Raw genomic sequence first — 15,069 nt, forward strand, 5'->3', positions numbered from 1 at the left:
CCACAATGGGTGCTACTCCAACTCTCTCCCTTATATATTCGTTCATTATTTTATCCAATCGCGTATGACCACTCATCCATCTCAACATCTTCATCTCTGCCACACTCAGCTTATGTTCGTGCTCGCCTTTAGCCGCCCAACACTCCGTACCATAAAGCATAGCCGGTCTTATAGCGGTGCGATAGAATTTACCTTTAAGTTTTAAAGGCACTTTTTTGTCGCATATAAAACCAGATGCACTCCGTCATTTTGACCAACCTGCTTGGATCCTATGATTTACATCATGTTCAATCTCTCCATTATCCTGTATGATGCACCCAAGATACTTAAAACTTTTAACTTTTTGTAGGCTGTTTTCTCCAATCTTCACCTCTATATTAGGGTTTTCCCTTCTCAGACTAAACTTACGTTCCATATATTCCGTCTTGCTACGGCTTATGCACAGATCATACACTTCTAGAGCTTCTCTCCATAACTCCAACTTCTTATTTAAGTTTTTCCTTGACCCTCCCATAAGGACGATATCATCGGCAAAAAGCATGCACTATGGCACAGACTTTTAGATATGTTCTGTGAATACTTCTAAGATTAATGTGAAAATGTATGAAGTTAACGATGATTTTAAAATTCTTCACAAATATTAGACAGCAAAATTTATATTTTATCCTAAAAATAAATCCACTTAAGGGCAAATTTGTATGCATGGTAAGATAGGTACATAGACGACTTAGCTTTAATTTTGCAAAACAGTTTAATTAAATTATTTTTAATTTATTTTATAAAAATATGATAAAAAATAGTAGTAGGGGTGTGCATGGCCCGGCCCGGCCCGAAGACCTGGTCCGGTCCCGAACACTTTAGGGGCTAATTTGGTGTGATTTTATCGGGTCTAGGGCCGGGTATGGATCTCAAAAATAGACCTGGTCATTATTTCGGGTCGGGTCCGGGCCATAGCTCGGATCACCCGAAATCGGCCCGGTGGCCCGGTCATCATACGTAATTAATATTTTGTGTTATTAGTGATGGATGATGGCTATTATTATGTGAAATTTAAGTGTTGTAAACCTTAATATTTTGTGTTATTAGTCATTATATATAAGACTATAAGTTAATATTTTATGTTTAAAATACATAGGACTTTAGACTAATGCATAATCTTGTGTTATTTGTATTGATTTAAATATTTGGTGTTATTAGGCAATATTAGTATTGATTATGGTTATGCTTTAATTTTAGAGAAGAGTTGGTTCTTATTATATTTTTCTAAGTGAATTTTACTATGTCAAATAATGATTGGAGTCTTGGAATTTGGATATTTTTACATGCTAACTTACAAGAAGGTATCAAGGTAATATAATGTTAACGGCCCGGTTTTCACCCGGTTTTTACCCGGTATAATCGTGGCCCGAAAGTGTATAGGTTTCATCGGGTCTAGGGTCGGGTTCGGGTCTAATAAATAGGCCCGGTATATATTTCGGGTCGGGTCTGGGTCACATCATACTCGGTTTCACCCGGCCCATGCACACCCCTAAATAGTAGTGTTACGGTGGGTAACCGGAGATTAATGGGCTGGATGGCGTTGGTTGGCCCAAACGTATGAAGGAGGTGGCTTTCGAGTGGATCTGTTACTCGGTGTTCCTCCGTCCGACTTGTACGTGTGAAAGAATGGGGGGTGGTACCTGCAAAGACACTCCGATGCCTAAGTTAGCAAGAGTGTGAGTAGGTTAGAGAGTATTGGAACTTAGTGATACCTGAATGGTGTCAGTGTATTTATAGTGGTGAACCAATAACCACCGCTGAAGTAGTGCCACCTTTTTAGGTGGATAACCGTTCCCATATCTTAGGGAGGTTAAGATATGGCTCTATGAAGTGGTTAGAGAGTTTCTAGGGGCAGTTACTCATTCGAATGAGTGTTATCTGCCAGCTAACCCTCGTATCTGACTTCTTTGGAGCAGGTCGTGTTCAGTACCGACTTCTGGGGATGAAGGCTGGTACTGGGTGAGGGCCAACCCTTTGGGTTGGGCCTTTTTGCTTGGATCCTGGACCTTTATTATTGGGCCAGGGTATGAACAGTGCCCCTACTCGAGCCCAATTTCTTTTTAGGATTTGGGTTCGAGTATTCAACTCGGGGTCGTAGCCGATTTGCAAGAGGACCGACGTGATGGTTTAAGAACCGACGTGATTTTTCTTGACCTTTCGGTTCTGACAGTTACGTCTAATCAAGCGTCGTGTCCGTTAGGGGTGTGCGTAGGGATTTAATGGCCTTGGTAACGGTGCATCTTCATTAATGATTGCCCCAATTTTACCATTATGCCCCTAACATTCTTATAAATACTTTCCCTCTCTTTCGTTGTTTCGTTTCTGCGATCTTTCAGATTTCCCTTGCATTCGTTCGTGCTGCATTCTTGCGTTTCGAAGGCTTTTTCTTCCTCCAGTCTTGATTTCAGACTTAAAGGTTAGCTTTTTTCCCCTTCTGTAACATGCTTTCTATTTGCGTGCCTTTATTTTGTAGGTAGACTGGTTTGTAGGCTTTAGTTCCGTACCCCCTCCCTTTAGAGACCGTGTGTTGATTTTCCTTTTCTTTTTGTAGGTTTCTTGTCACCCTTTTAAGAAAAGAAAATGGCTTCCGTAGATGTTCTTTCTCAGTGGGTTGATGTCACGGTCCTAGGGGAGGAGCCTTCAGTCGATACCGAGTTTATCACCCACCTTCGTACTCACCATAGAATTTGTACTTCTGAAGAGGATGAGCCGAAGTATGAGTTGGTAGTCCCGGGTCCAGAAGACCGGGTTTGCTTCGGGAGGGCCGACGAGGCGGCCCCTCATTTCTTTTTTATGTATGAGAGTATGGTCACCCGTTTGGGCATTTTTCTTCCATTTTCAGAGTTTGAAATGTCTGTATTACGTCATTGCCGGGTTGCTCCCACCCAGCTTCACCCCAACTCTTGGGATTTTTTGAAAATTTACCAATTTATCAGCCAGGCCTTAGAGTTCCCGACTTCTCTGAGGATTTTCTTTTATCTCTTCCATATGACCAAGCCCTTCAGTGGGCTAAATAATAAGCAACAGTAGGTGTCCTTCCGAGCCATACAAGGTCGGAGGCTTTTTACCCTTTTTGACGAATCCTTTCATGATTTTAAAAGCTATTTTTTCAAAGTTCAAGCAGTAGAGGGTCACCACCCCTTTTTCTTAGATGAGAGTTCTTCTCCTCGCTTTCCTCTATACTGGTTAGAGGCCTCCCCCTGTGAGAAATATGGTCTGGACGACCTGGACGAAGTGGAGGCGGCCATCGTAGGGTTCCTCCGAGAAGTGTGGGGGAGGGCCCCATACTTGGATACTAAAAAATTTCTCCAGGGGTCGCCGGCCTTTGTCCAGTCACAACTAGGTAGCTTTTTGCGTTTCTCACTTATTTCCGACTTGCAATTTCTCTTACCGACTTGTCTGACTTTTAGCTACCAATTTTGTTTTTGCAGAGATGGCAAAGAAAAACGCTCAAGAGTCTTACCAGAGGGTTCAGGAAGCCAAGGCAAAGTCTCGTGCCAGATCTGGTGGTGCTAGGGCGGTTGTCTCTCCTCCTCCTCCTCCTCGGAACGTTGGGACTCCCTCCCAACCTATTGTAATTTCTTCCTCTGCTTCCTCTCTGCCACCCCCTTCTGTCCGACCTACTCCTGAACCAGAGCCGAAGAAGCGCAAGACCTTAGAGTCTGGCGCTTCTGGTGAGGCGGACGCTCTTGCGTTCGTCCGAAAGAACATTTATCCTCATGCTCGTATGAGTATGGATGATGTTTCTGTTCGGCACTACCTCACCACTGTGGTTGAGGAGAGTCTCAAGACGGCGGGGGTTTGTGGCAAACTCTTAGATATATTCGAGAAGACTCCTATCAGCTCTTTAGGGACGACCTCGAGGGTCGAGGAGCTGGAAGGCAGGCTTCGCATATATCAGGAGCATGAGAGGGAGTTGGAGGGGGAAGTTGCCAAGCTGAAGGAGGAGAGGGACAGCCTCCGGAAGAAGGAGAAGAAGTTGCAAGCCCAATGCAACATGGAGGTGGATTTGAGGAAAGCAGCGCAAGCCAGCTACAACAGTTTATTTGCTGATCTTGTGTCTGTAAAGAATGACTTGCTGAATGCTCGGAAGGCCTATACCGAGTTGGAGGACTCTATTGCGGATGGTGCTGATGAGGCTTGGAGGGTTTTTAAGGAGCAGGTCGGAGTTATTGCTCCTGACTTGGACCTTTCTCCTTTGGACCCTGATAAGATTGTTATTGATGGTGCCATCGTGGATCTTCCTGTCCCCGTGGTGGAGTCTGAGTCTGATTTGAAGACTCGGGGGCAGAGGATCATAGAGTCCCCTCCTCGCTCTAAGGACGCTCCGAGTTCTTCTGCCGCCCCTCCGACTTTCTCTCCAACTCCTAGTCCTGGTGGTGGTGATCCTTCTACTCCTCTTGCTAGGAAGTGATTTTGGCTATTGGGGCCCGGCCTGTGGGCCCCTCTTTTTAAACTCTTTTATATTTATTTGTTGATGTTTGCAACAATTTTTTGCCCTTTCAGGGCCGTAAACAAAACAAATTTTTGATACCCTTTTTAATAAGGGTTTAATTTAGCGTTTAAATAAATGCCCTTTTTTTTGGATAAGGGTTTTGAGTTACCTTATGCGCGCATGCTTTTCTATTCGTGGTTCTTTTAGCTCTTTGATCTTTTCTGGAAAAAACCTTTCCTTTGGGGCTTGCCTGCTTTTTTGAATCTCTTTGATCCTCAAGGCAGCCTTACAACTTTTTCTTAGTTTTTCCTATCTCTTTTTGTTATTCCTAGTACTCAATTTTGTTTTATTGAGTTTTTCGTGACTTAGGCTACTTTTGCGATTCATTTTAATTTTACTCGGTTTCGTATTCCGACTTATGAGTCGGACTGCTCCCGAGTTTATCATGATCGACTTCTATAGCCTCTTTACGCCGACTTGTACCTCGTCGTTTTATCCTGACGACCATCTAGGTCGGTTCATGGGATTTTCACGTTTTGTCGAGCTTAAATCGGCGCGTTTCGTAGAAAGAGAATAAAAAGGGAATTTAAAAGAGATATTTAAAATGAAAGAGATCTTTATTAATTGAGGAGGTACCTTATTGCTACTAAGGGCTTTTGATAATTTATTTTCCCTTAGCCCCTACTATGATGCCTCGTTAAAAACCCTTTTCAGAAAAAACCCTTTGATTTTGGGAAAAAATCATGAAATTGGGAAAAGAGTACATCAGGGAGTAGGGTTCGTTTTTAGCTGTAGTACCTTTTCATATTACAAGCATGCCATGATCTTGGTAACTCGTTGCCGTCGAAGTCGGTTACCCTATAATAGCCCTTTCCTAAGACCTCGTTGATCTTGTATGGTCCTTTCCAATTAGCAGCGAGCTTTCTTTCCCCTGATTTGTTGACTCCAATATCGTTTCTGATTAGGACCAAGTCATCTGGGGTGAAACTCCTTCGAATGACTTTTTTGTTGTATCTCGCGGTCATCCTTTGCTTCAATGCTGCTTCTCTTATCTGGGCTTCTTCTCGGATTTCGGGGAGCAAGTCGAGCTCCTCTTTGTGCCCCTGTATATTCCCGATCTCGTTGTGGAAAATCACTCTTGGGCTTTGCTCATTGACCTCTATTGGGATCATGGCTTCTACGCCATAAACTAGTCGGAAGGGTGTTTCTCTAGTGACGGATTGGGGGGTTGTTCTATAAGCCCATAGTACTTGTTGGAGCTCTTCAGCCCAAGCTCCTTTCGCATCTTGTAATCTTTTCTTCAGCCCTACCAGTATGACTTTGTTGGCTGCTTCGGCTTGCCCATTGGCTTGTGGGTGTTCCACTGAGGTGAACTGGTGTTTGATGTTCATACTGGCTACTAGGCTTCTAAAGGTGGAGTCGGTGAACTGGGTTCCGTTATCTGTGGTAATGGAATAAGGTATCCCATACCTTGTGATTATATTTTTGTAGAGGAACTTCCGACTTCTTTGTGCAGTGATGGTGGCCAGTGGTTCTGCTTCTATCCACTTTGTGAAATAATCTATTCCCACTATTAGGTATTTGACTTGTCCTGGTGCCTGGGGAAAAGGTCCTAACAAATCCATTCCCCATTTTGCAAAGGGCCATGGGGAGGTGATACTGATGAGCTCCTCTGGGGGGGCCACGTGGAAATTTGCATGCATTTGACACGGTTGGCATTTTTTCACAAAGTCTGTGGCATCTTTCTGCAAGGTTGGACAGTAGAATCCAGCTCGGATCACCTTTCTGGCTAATGACCTTGCTCCGAGATGGTTCCCGCAGATTCCACTATGTACCTCCTCTAATACCTCGGTGGCTCTTGAGGTCGGTACACACTTTAACAATGGTGTTGATATCCCCCTTCTATAGAGAATATTTTTCACCAAGGTATAGTGTTGTGCTTCCCTTCGGATTTTCTTGGCCTCCTTTTCCTCCTTGGGGAGGATGTCGAATTTCAGGTATTCGACCAAGGGGTTCATCCATCCGAGGTTTAATCCGACCACTTCAAAGACTTCTTGTTTGTCTTCCATTTTTACCACTGAAGGTTCCTGGAGAGTTTCTTGGATCAGGCTTCTGTTATTTCCTCCTGGCTTGGCACTTGCTAACTTGGATAGGGCGTCTGCTCTGCTATTTAGGTCCCGAGTTATGTGCGTGACCTCGGTTCCTGCAAAACGCCCAAGGTGCTCCAGAGTTTTTTCCAAGTATCTCTTCATATTTGGGTCTTTTGCCTGATATTCTCCACTTATTTGGGAGGTCACCACTTGAGAGTCACTGTATACCATTACCTTCGTAGCACCGACTTCTTCTGCCAGCTTCAATCCTGCAATCAAGGCTTCATATTCTGCCTGATTATTTGAAGCTGGGAATTCAAACTTGAGGGAGACCTCTATCTGGGTTCCCCTTTCATCTACCAATATTATGCCTGCGCCGCTTCCTGTTTTATTGGAGGATCAATCTACATAGAGTTCCCATGTAGTTGGTTTATCCTCTTGATCCCCTGCATATTCTGCAATGAAGTCGGCGAGGCACTGGGCTTTAATCGCCGTCCAAGTTTCGTACTTCAAGTCGAACTCGGAGAGCTCTATTGCCCATTGAACCATTCTTCCTGCAACATCCGTCTTTTGGAGGATTTGCTTCATGGGTTGGTTCGTGCGGACTCTTATTGTGTGAGCTTGAAAGTAAGGCCGTAGCCTTCGAGAGGCTATCACTAAGGAGTAGGCAAACTTCTATAATTTGTGATACCTTAGCTCAGGGCCCTGTAGAACTTTACTGATGAAATAGATTGGGTGTTGACCGTCCTCGTCTTCTCTTATCAAGGCTGCTGAGACAGCCTTGTCTGCCACGGATAGGTATAGGACGAGGTCTTTTCCGGCTACAGGTCGGGTCAAAATAGGAGGTTGGCTCAAAAACTTTTTGAACTCCTGGAACGCCTCCTCGCATTCGGGAGTCCATTCAAATTGGTGTCCCTTTCTCAATAGGGAGAACAGTGGAAGGGATCTTAGTGCTGATCCTGCCAAAAATCTGGAGAGAGCTGCTAGTCGGCCATTCAGCTGTTGGACCTCTCTCAAACAAGTCGGGCTTTTCATTTCTAGGATAGCTCTACACTTGTCGGGATTGGCTTCGATCCCTCTTTGTGTTAGCATGAATCCTAGAAATTTTCCTGCCTCCACCGCGAAGGCGCACTTTGCAGGATTTAGTCTCATCCCGTGCAACCTTATGGTGTCAAAGACTTGTGAAAGGTCAGACAAGAGGTCGACTTCTTTCTTGGTCTTTACCAGCATATCGTCGACGTACACTTCCATTAAGCTCCCTAAGTAAGGGGCAAACACCTTATTCATCAGCCTCTCATATGTGGCCCCTGCATTTTTCAATCCAAATGGCATGACCACGTAGCAAAAGTTAGCTCTGGGCGTGATGAATGATGTTTTTTCCTGGTCTGGTTCATACATCGGGATTTGGTTATACCCTGAGTAGGCGTCCATGAACGACAAGTATTGATACCCCGAGCTAGAGTCTACTAGGGTGTCAATGCTTGGTAGTGGATAAGGGTCCTTGGGACATGCCTTATTTAAGTCGGTATAGTTGACGCACATTCTCCATTTACCATTTTGTTTTTTGACTAGCACCACATTGGCTAGCCATGTCGGATATTCGACTTCTCTGATGAAACCGGCTTCTAGGAGCGCTTGTACTTGCTCCTCTACTATTAGAGCTCGCTCTGGGCCGAGCTTGCGTCTTCGTTGTTGTACAGGTCGAGATCCCGAGTAGACCGAGAGCTTGTGGGACATGAGTTCTGGATCTATCCCAGGCATGTCGGAGGCCTTCCAGGCGAAGAGATCAGAATTATCTCTTAGGAGTTTAATCAATTCTTGTCTTAGGGTTTCCCCCAGGTTGGTTCCTATGTGAGTGTTTTTTCCTTCCTCTTCTCCGACCTGAATCTCCTCGGTTTTTCCTCCGGGTCGTGGTCGCAGCTCTTCTTTGATCCTTGCTCCACCGAGCTCTATTGTGTGAACTTCTTTGCCTTTTCCCCTCAGGTTTAGGCTTTCATTGTAGCATTTCCTTGCTAGCTTCTGATCTCCCCTCATCGTTGCTATCCCCGCTGAGGTCGGGAATTTCATGCAGAGGTGGGGTGTCGATACCACCGCTCCGAGTCGATTAAGGGTAGCTCTGCCGATTAAAGCATTATAGGCCGACCCCACGTTGATGACTATGAAGTCTATACTCAGAGTCTTTGATTTCTCCCCCTTTCCAAAGGTGGTGTGGAGGGGCAAAAATCCTAGTGGCTTTATTGGCGTGTCGCCTAATCCATACAAGGTGTCGGGGTAGGCTCTTAACTCTTTCTCATCTAAACCTAGTTTGTCGAAAGCGGGCTTAAAGAGGATGTCCGCTGAGCTTCCTTGGTCTACTAGTGTTCTGTGTAGATGGGCATTTGCCAGGATCATGGTAATTACCACTGGGTCGTCGTGCCCAGGGATTATTCCTCGCCCATCTTCCTTTGTGAATGAAATGGTTGGAAGGTCGGAGGACCCCTCTCCGACCTGGTAAACTCTCTTGAGATGTCTTTTACGAGAAGATTTTGTGAGTCCCCCTCCCGCAAACCCTCCTGAGATCATATGGATATGTCTCTCCGGAGTTTGTGGTGGTGGGTCTCTTCTATCCATATCATCTCGCTTTCTTTTTCCATGACTGTCCGACCTTTCTATGAGATATCTGTCAAGCCGACCTTCTCTGGCCAGTTTTTCTATCACATTTTTAAGGTCGTAACAGTCGTTTGTGGAGTGCCCATATATCTTATGGTACTCACAGTAATCACCGCGGCTCCCCCCTCTTTTATTTTTAATGGGCCTGGGAGGAGGCAGCCTTTCGGTATTGCAAATTTCTCTGTATACATCCACTACAGGAACTTTCAGCGGAGTATAAGAGTGATATTTTCTTGGCCTATCGAGGCCGAGTTCTTCCTTCTTCTTAGCTTCCCTCTCCCTCTCTTTCGTTGAGGGAGGGTGACCGGGTCGCAAACTCGGGTCTCTTAGCCTAGCATTTTCTTCCATATTGATGTACTTTTCAGCTCTTTCCTGTACATCACTTAAAGAGGCGGGGTGTCTTTTTGATATGGACTGTGAGAAGGGACCTTCTCTAAGACCATTGACTAGCCCCATGATGACTGCTTCGGTGGGCAGGTCTTGAATCTCCAAACATGCTTTGTTGAACCTTTCCATATAGGCCCGTAAGGACTCCCCGACCTCCTGTTTTATTCCCAGGAGACTTGGTGCATGTTTTACTTTGTCTTTCTGGATGGAGAACCTCATCAAGAACTTTCTTGAGAGGTCTTAAAAACTGGTAATTGACCTCGGAGGGAGGCTGTCGAACCACTTCATCGCCGCTTTTGACAAGGTTGTCGGAAAAGCTTTGCATCGCGTAGCGTCAGAGGCGTCAACCAGATACATCCGACTTTTAAAGTTGCTCAGATGATGCTTTGGATCAGTGGTTCCGTCATAGAGGTCCATATCGGGGCTTCTAAAGTTTCTCGGAACTTTTGCCCTCATTATGTCCTCGCTAAAAGGATCGTTCTCCCCTAAGGGCGAATCTTCTCTACCGTCGTGGGAGTTCTGACCTTTGAGGGAGGATTCTAACTTTAAGAGTTTTCTTTCTAACTCTTTTCGTCGCTCCATCTCCTCTTTTAGGTTCTTTTCGGTTTCCTTTTGTCGTTCCCGTTCCTGTTCTAGCTGCTCGAGGCGACTGTGGACTAATCCCATGAGCTCAATTGCGTGGGATGGTCCTTCTTTTTCTAATTCGCGCCCCTCCGAGGAATTTACCTTCGGGTTTTTGATTCCGGAGGTGCCTTCCCTGTGTTGATCATTGGCTTCCTGGTGAAGGGTCTGGTCTGCCTCATTGTTTCCAGTGTTCAGATTCTCTTGTTCAGAATCTGTCTCCACATGACCCTCTTCAGGGGATCTATCCGCCATCACTGGTTGATCTCTCGGGTCCCCAGCAACGACGCCAATGTTACGGTGGGTAACCGGAGATTAATGGGCTGGATGGCGTTGGTTGGCCCAAACGTATGAAGGAGGTGGCTTTCGAGTGGATCTGTTACTCGGTGTTCCTCCGTCCGACTTGTACGTGTGAAAGAATGGGGGGTGGTACCTGCAAAGACACTCCGATGCCTAAGTTAGCAAGAGTGTGAGCAAGTTAGAGAGTATTGGAACTTAGTGATACCTGAATGGTGTCAGTGTATTTATAGTGGTGAACCAATAACCACCGCTGAAGTAGTGCCACCTTTTTAGGTGGATAACCGTTCCCATATCTTAGGGAGGTTAAGATATGGCTCTATGAAGTGGTTAGAGAGTTTCTAGGGGCAGTTACTCATTCGAATGAGTGTTATCTGCCAGCTAACCCTCGTATCCGACTTCTTTGGAGCAGGTCGTGTTCAGTACCGACTTCTGGGAATGAAGGCTGGTACTGGGTGAGGGCCAACCCTTTGGGTTGGGCCTTTTTGCTTGGATCCTGGACCTTTATTATTGGGCCAGGGTATGAACAAGTAGTATTATGAGAGAAGTCATTTTTTTAATTTTTCTATAAATTTCTAAATAACTTTAAAAAAAAATAATTTAATTTTAAAAATTGTACAACATTAATACTACTATTTTTCATAAATTAAAAATTCAAAAAAATTTTTTTAAAACTTTTTAAACGGCCCCTTAGTCAAAATAGGAAACGGCATTTGCTTATTTAGTTTAAAAATTTTTGAACCAACGATTTTTAATAATTTTAATTAATAATTAGTCAGTATAAATAATAAATTTTATTAATTTATATGTATAAATTTTAATAAATATATATAAATTATATATCTTATGTATATAAACTTTTATAAATATAATTATAAATTATTTATTAATTAATTAAATACTAATTCAAAATAATAATATTTATTAGAGATAAAAAGTTGCTGTATTTAATTTATGGAAGTGGAAGGAAGATCACAAATGAAAGATGAAGCATGAGCCGTACCGTACAACATAGATGACGGTGGAGAGAGGTGCATGAATGAAGGAGGGACAAAAAAGAGAAAACACATCACAACACAACATAACACCTCACCTTGTCCCTTTCCCTTTGGATGTTGGATCAGATCGGATCTCTCTCTCTCTCTCTCTCTCTCTCTCTCTCTCTCTCTCAATTAAAGTCCACCCCTCACCCTACCACATTTGGAATTTTCGTTATTCTCGTGCGCTATAAATATTATAAAATAAACATATATTTTAAAAAATATAATATCATTCTTATTTTTTATGGTGTTTAAAGGATAATGTGTAATTTGTTAAAAAAACTAAGATTAATAATTAATTTAAAAAAACAAAAATAAATAATTTTTTAAAATTTAAAATTTATTATAAAAATAAATTAAATAAAAAGTAAATATTAACTTATAAATACTATAAAATTAATTATTTTTGAGATGTATGCTACGTTAAAGAGTGAAAATAATAAAAAGATAAAAATCTTTTTTAATAAACAATCCAAAGAAAATAATTAAGAGTCCTAATTTGTATTCTCAATTATATTTCTAACTTTTAAATAAAAAAGGTTTTGAATTTTTTGATTTTTTTTAATTTATCTAATATTTGTCTTTAGAAATATTAGTGGATAAATTTAATTTTTTATAATAAATAAAAAATAAAAATATTAAAATTCAAATTTTTTATATTTCTGATAATTTTTTTTAATTTATAATCTTAATATGTATCTTTAGAATACAAAATAAATAGATTCTTTTTTTAAAAAAGTTATATATATATTCAAATTTTTAATTTTTTAATTATTAAAAAGATAATTAAAAGAATAAATTAAGATTCTCAATTATTACTCAATAGTTAAATACTTTTTAAAATACTGTGTTCTTTTAATTTTATAAAATTTTTAAAGTAATAGAAATGATACCATTTATTCTCTAAATTTTATTATTATTGTAATTATAATTTGTCATTATTGATGAAGCATTTAAAACTTTCATAAAATGTAAATATTCATCTCAACGCCCAAAATGATAATAATAACGCAGAAGTTTGAAGAATTTTGAATTTTAAGTATATTTTATTACTATTACTATATATATTGGTATAATAAAAAATAATGTATAATTATATATAGATATATTAATTTTTCTATTATATCACTTTTTTAAATAAGGATTATTTAACATTAGAATTGGTATAATATAAGTATTCATTTTTTATTGTACTTAAAAATATATACTATTTTTTTCGTGTCCTAAAAATATGTACTAATGCTTAGTAACTATTATATTGAAATATAGAAATAATAGATATATTATAATATTTTTTAAAATTTTCAGGTATTATTAAACAAAGGAACATACACTACTACATTAATTGATAAATTATATTATATATGTAATTAGAAACTAATAAATCAATAACATATCAATACTAGACAAAATTTTATTTAGTGACTACCGCATTTAAAATGTGTACAAGAAGTCTCTGGTACGGGTTGAGAGATGGATCGGGAACCTGCGGGTCGAGGCGGATGCCGGATCACTTGACTGGGGCGATGGGGGGTGGTACCTGCAAAGACACTCCGACGCTCAAGTCAGAATGGATCTGAGAGGTAGAAAGTGTGTGGAATGAATGAATACCTGGAGGGATCTGGGTCCTCTATTTATAGGTGATGGTAGTTATCTTATCTTATCTTGTTTGCTAAGATAAGGGAGACGTTTGAATTCGAAAGTCGGTTAGGAGTCTGAGAATGCCGTTTTCGGGCCTTCTAGAAGTGAGGAACGGGTCGGACCCGGGGAACCGGTGTTGGGTTCGGTCTTGGATCCGAGATGGTGGGCCGGATCCGTAACAGTTGCCCCCGCAGCGGGGGAGCGAACAAGGTCGGTCCGTTGCTTGAAAGGCGCGATGCCTGTCCGTGGGCTTCGGTTCGTCTCGGGAGTTCGTTTGTTTTCTGGAGGGAGGTCGGTGCCTTGGTTCCGGTTTCGCTGGGGGGCTCGTCTGACCGTTTTTTGGTTTGACGAGACTCCTCCGCTTCTGCCGTGTCTGTTGCATTCTTCGATGCTTTATCAGTTTCTTTTTTCGAGGGAGGGTCATTAAATGTGAATGGACGTTTTCCCTTTTCTGCCCCTACTAGCTTTAACTGTGCCTAGGGGTAATTGTGTCAGTTTACCCCTCTCTTTGAAACCGTTTTGGATTTTTATTTCAGTTCCCTCGCTCACTTCCCTTCCTTTTTGCTTTTTTCATTCTCTTCTGAAGAATCTCTCTCTGAACAGAAAGTCCCTTCCTTTCTCTGTGGTCTTTCGTTTTTTGGTTTTTGCTTGCTGCTCCTGCTTTTCAAGCTTCCTCAAGTGTTCTTTCTGCATTTCCAGGTTAGCGCGTTTCGTTTATTCTTTTCCTGCTATTTTGTGAATGCTGCTCTGTTTTTTGCCATGCATTGTTCTGCCTGTTTTTAGTTTTGCGTTTGAACTAGTCTCTTTTTGGGGGGGTGGTTGTTTGAGTTTTTGGAGGGGTCGAGCATCGCCGTATTCGTTTGGTGATGGCGGTGTACCGCCGCGTTGGTTTGGTAGTGGTGTGTAGGTTTCTGTCTTGCTTCTGTCTAGGGTTAGCAGGCTGATGGTGGTGCTCCTCCCTGTTTTAGGTATGCAACGGCGGAGAAATGAGGGTGTGAGGGCTCCAGTAGCCCCTTCCAGGGGCGTTCCCAATCGTTATGGTTGGGTGACTAGTGATGTATGGGACGTTCGTCGCGGATGACGGAGGGCGACCTTCAACGGCTCCGTGATCAGGGGGCCATCTGTGGCGGTGGTGATGAGGAGGGGCGGTATGAGCTCGTCCTCCCGGATGCCGACGAGCGCGTTTGTTACTTGAATCTGCATTCTCCCACCGTTCCGGATTGGATGTGGGTTTACGAGTCGATGTTCACTCGGCTTGGCGTGCGACTTCCCTTCTCGCCGTTTGTTCAGGATCTGTTGAGTCGGTGTTCCGTGGCGCCGTCTCAACTTCACCCGAACAGCTGGGCTGCTGTTCGGTCGTTTGAGTTGGTGTGCCGGTATCTCGACCTTCCGGCTTCCGTTCCTGTTTTTCTTTTTCTTTTCTTATGCACTCTTCCGACTAAGGAGGGGAAGCATAAGAAGGGGTATATGTCCTTCCGGGCTCAGCCTCATCGCCGTATTTTTGGCTTATTTGAGGATTCTTTTCATGGCTTTAAATGGGAGTATTTTAAGGTGCGTTCCGTCCAGGGGCACCATCCATTCTGGCTGTCACCGGAGGGTGTTCGTCGGTTTCCGACATACTGGAATTTCCAGGCTGGCCCGTCGGTTCTAACTAAGTTCACCTACAATGGCTTGTCCCAGGAGGATAAGGACGTTGCCAATATTTTGTGGCATTTATTTGGTGAGCGTCCGTTGAATCCTCGGGACGTTATGGGGGATCCCAAGGCTTGTCGGACGTATATCGGTGTGTGCTTTGTCTTCTTTTCCCGATTTCGTATGTTATATTCTTGCCTTTTTGTAATCTTTTTATTTTTTATTTCTTTCAGTTGAG

The 15,069-nt window shown here is 42.6% G+C and overlaps 1 protein-coding gene across 1 annotated transcript; it reads left to right on the top strand.

Annotated features, from left to right (window-relative positions):
• The first annotated feature begins 3,472 nt into the window (after positions 1-3,472).
• On the top strand, positions 3,473-4,453 carry LOC148566105 (uncharacterized). Its single transcript, XM_088486484.1, has one exon. It carries the CDS (start codon positions 3,473-3,475, stop codon positions 4,451-4,453), a length of 981 nt encoding a protein of 326 aa, XP_088342610.1.
• The last annotated feature ends 10,616 nt before the right edge of the window (positions 4,454-15,069 follow it).

This window comes from Arachis ipaensis, chromosome B5 (genome assembly GCF_059453495.1).
Source record: "Arachis ipaensis isolate K30076 ecotype BB chromosome B5, ASM5945349v1, whole genome shotgun sequence".
Lineage (NCBI taxonomy): Eukaryota > Viridiplantae > Streptophyta > Magnoliopsida > Fabales > Fabaceae > Arachis > Arachis ipaensis.

Excerpts from the sequence above, each read along its gene's own strand:
- LOC148566105 (XM_088486484.1), top strand. The coding sequence starts at position 3,473 with ATGGCAAAGAAAAACGCTCAAGAGTCTTACCAGAGGGTTCAGGAAGCC.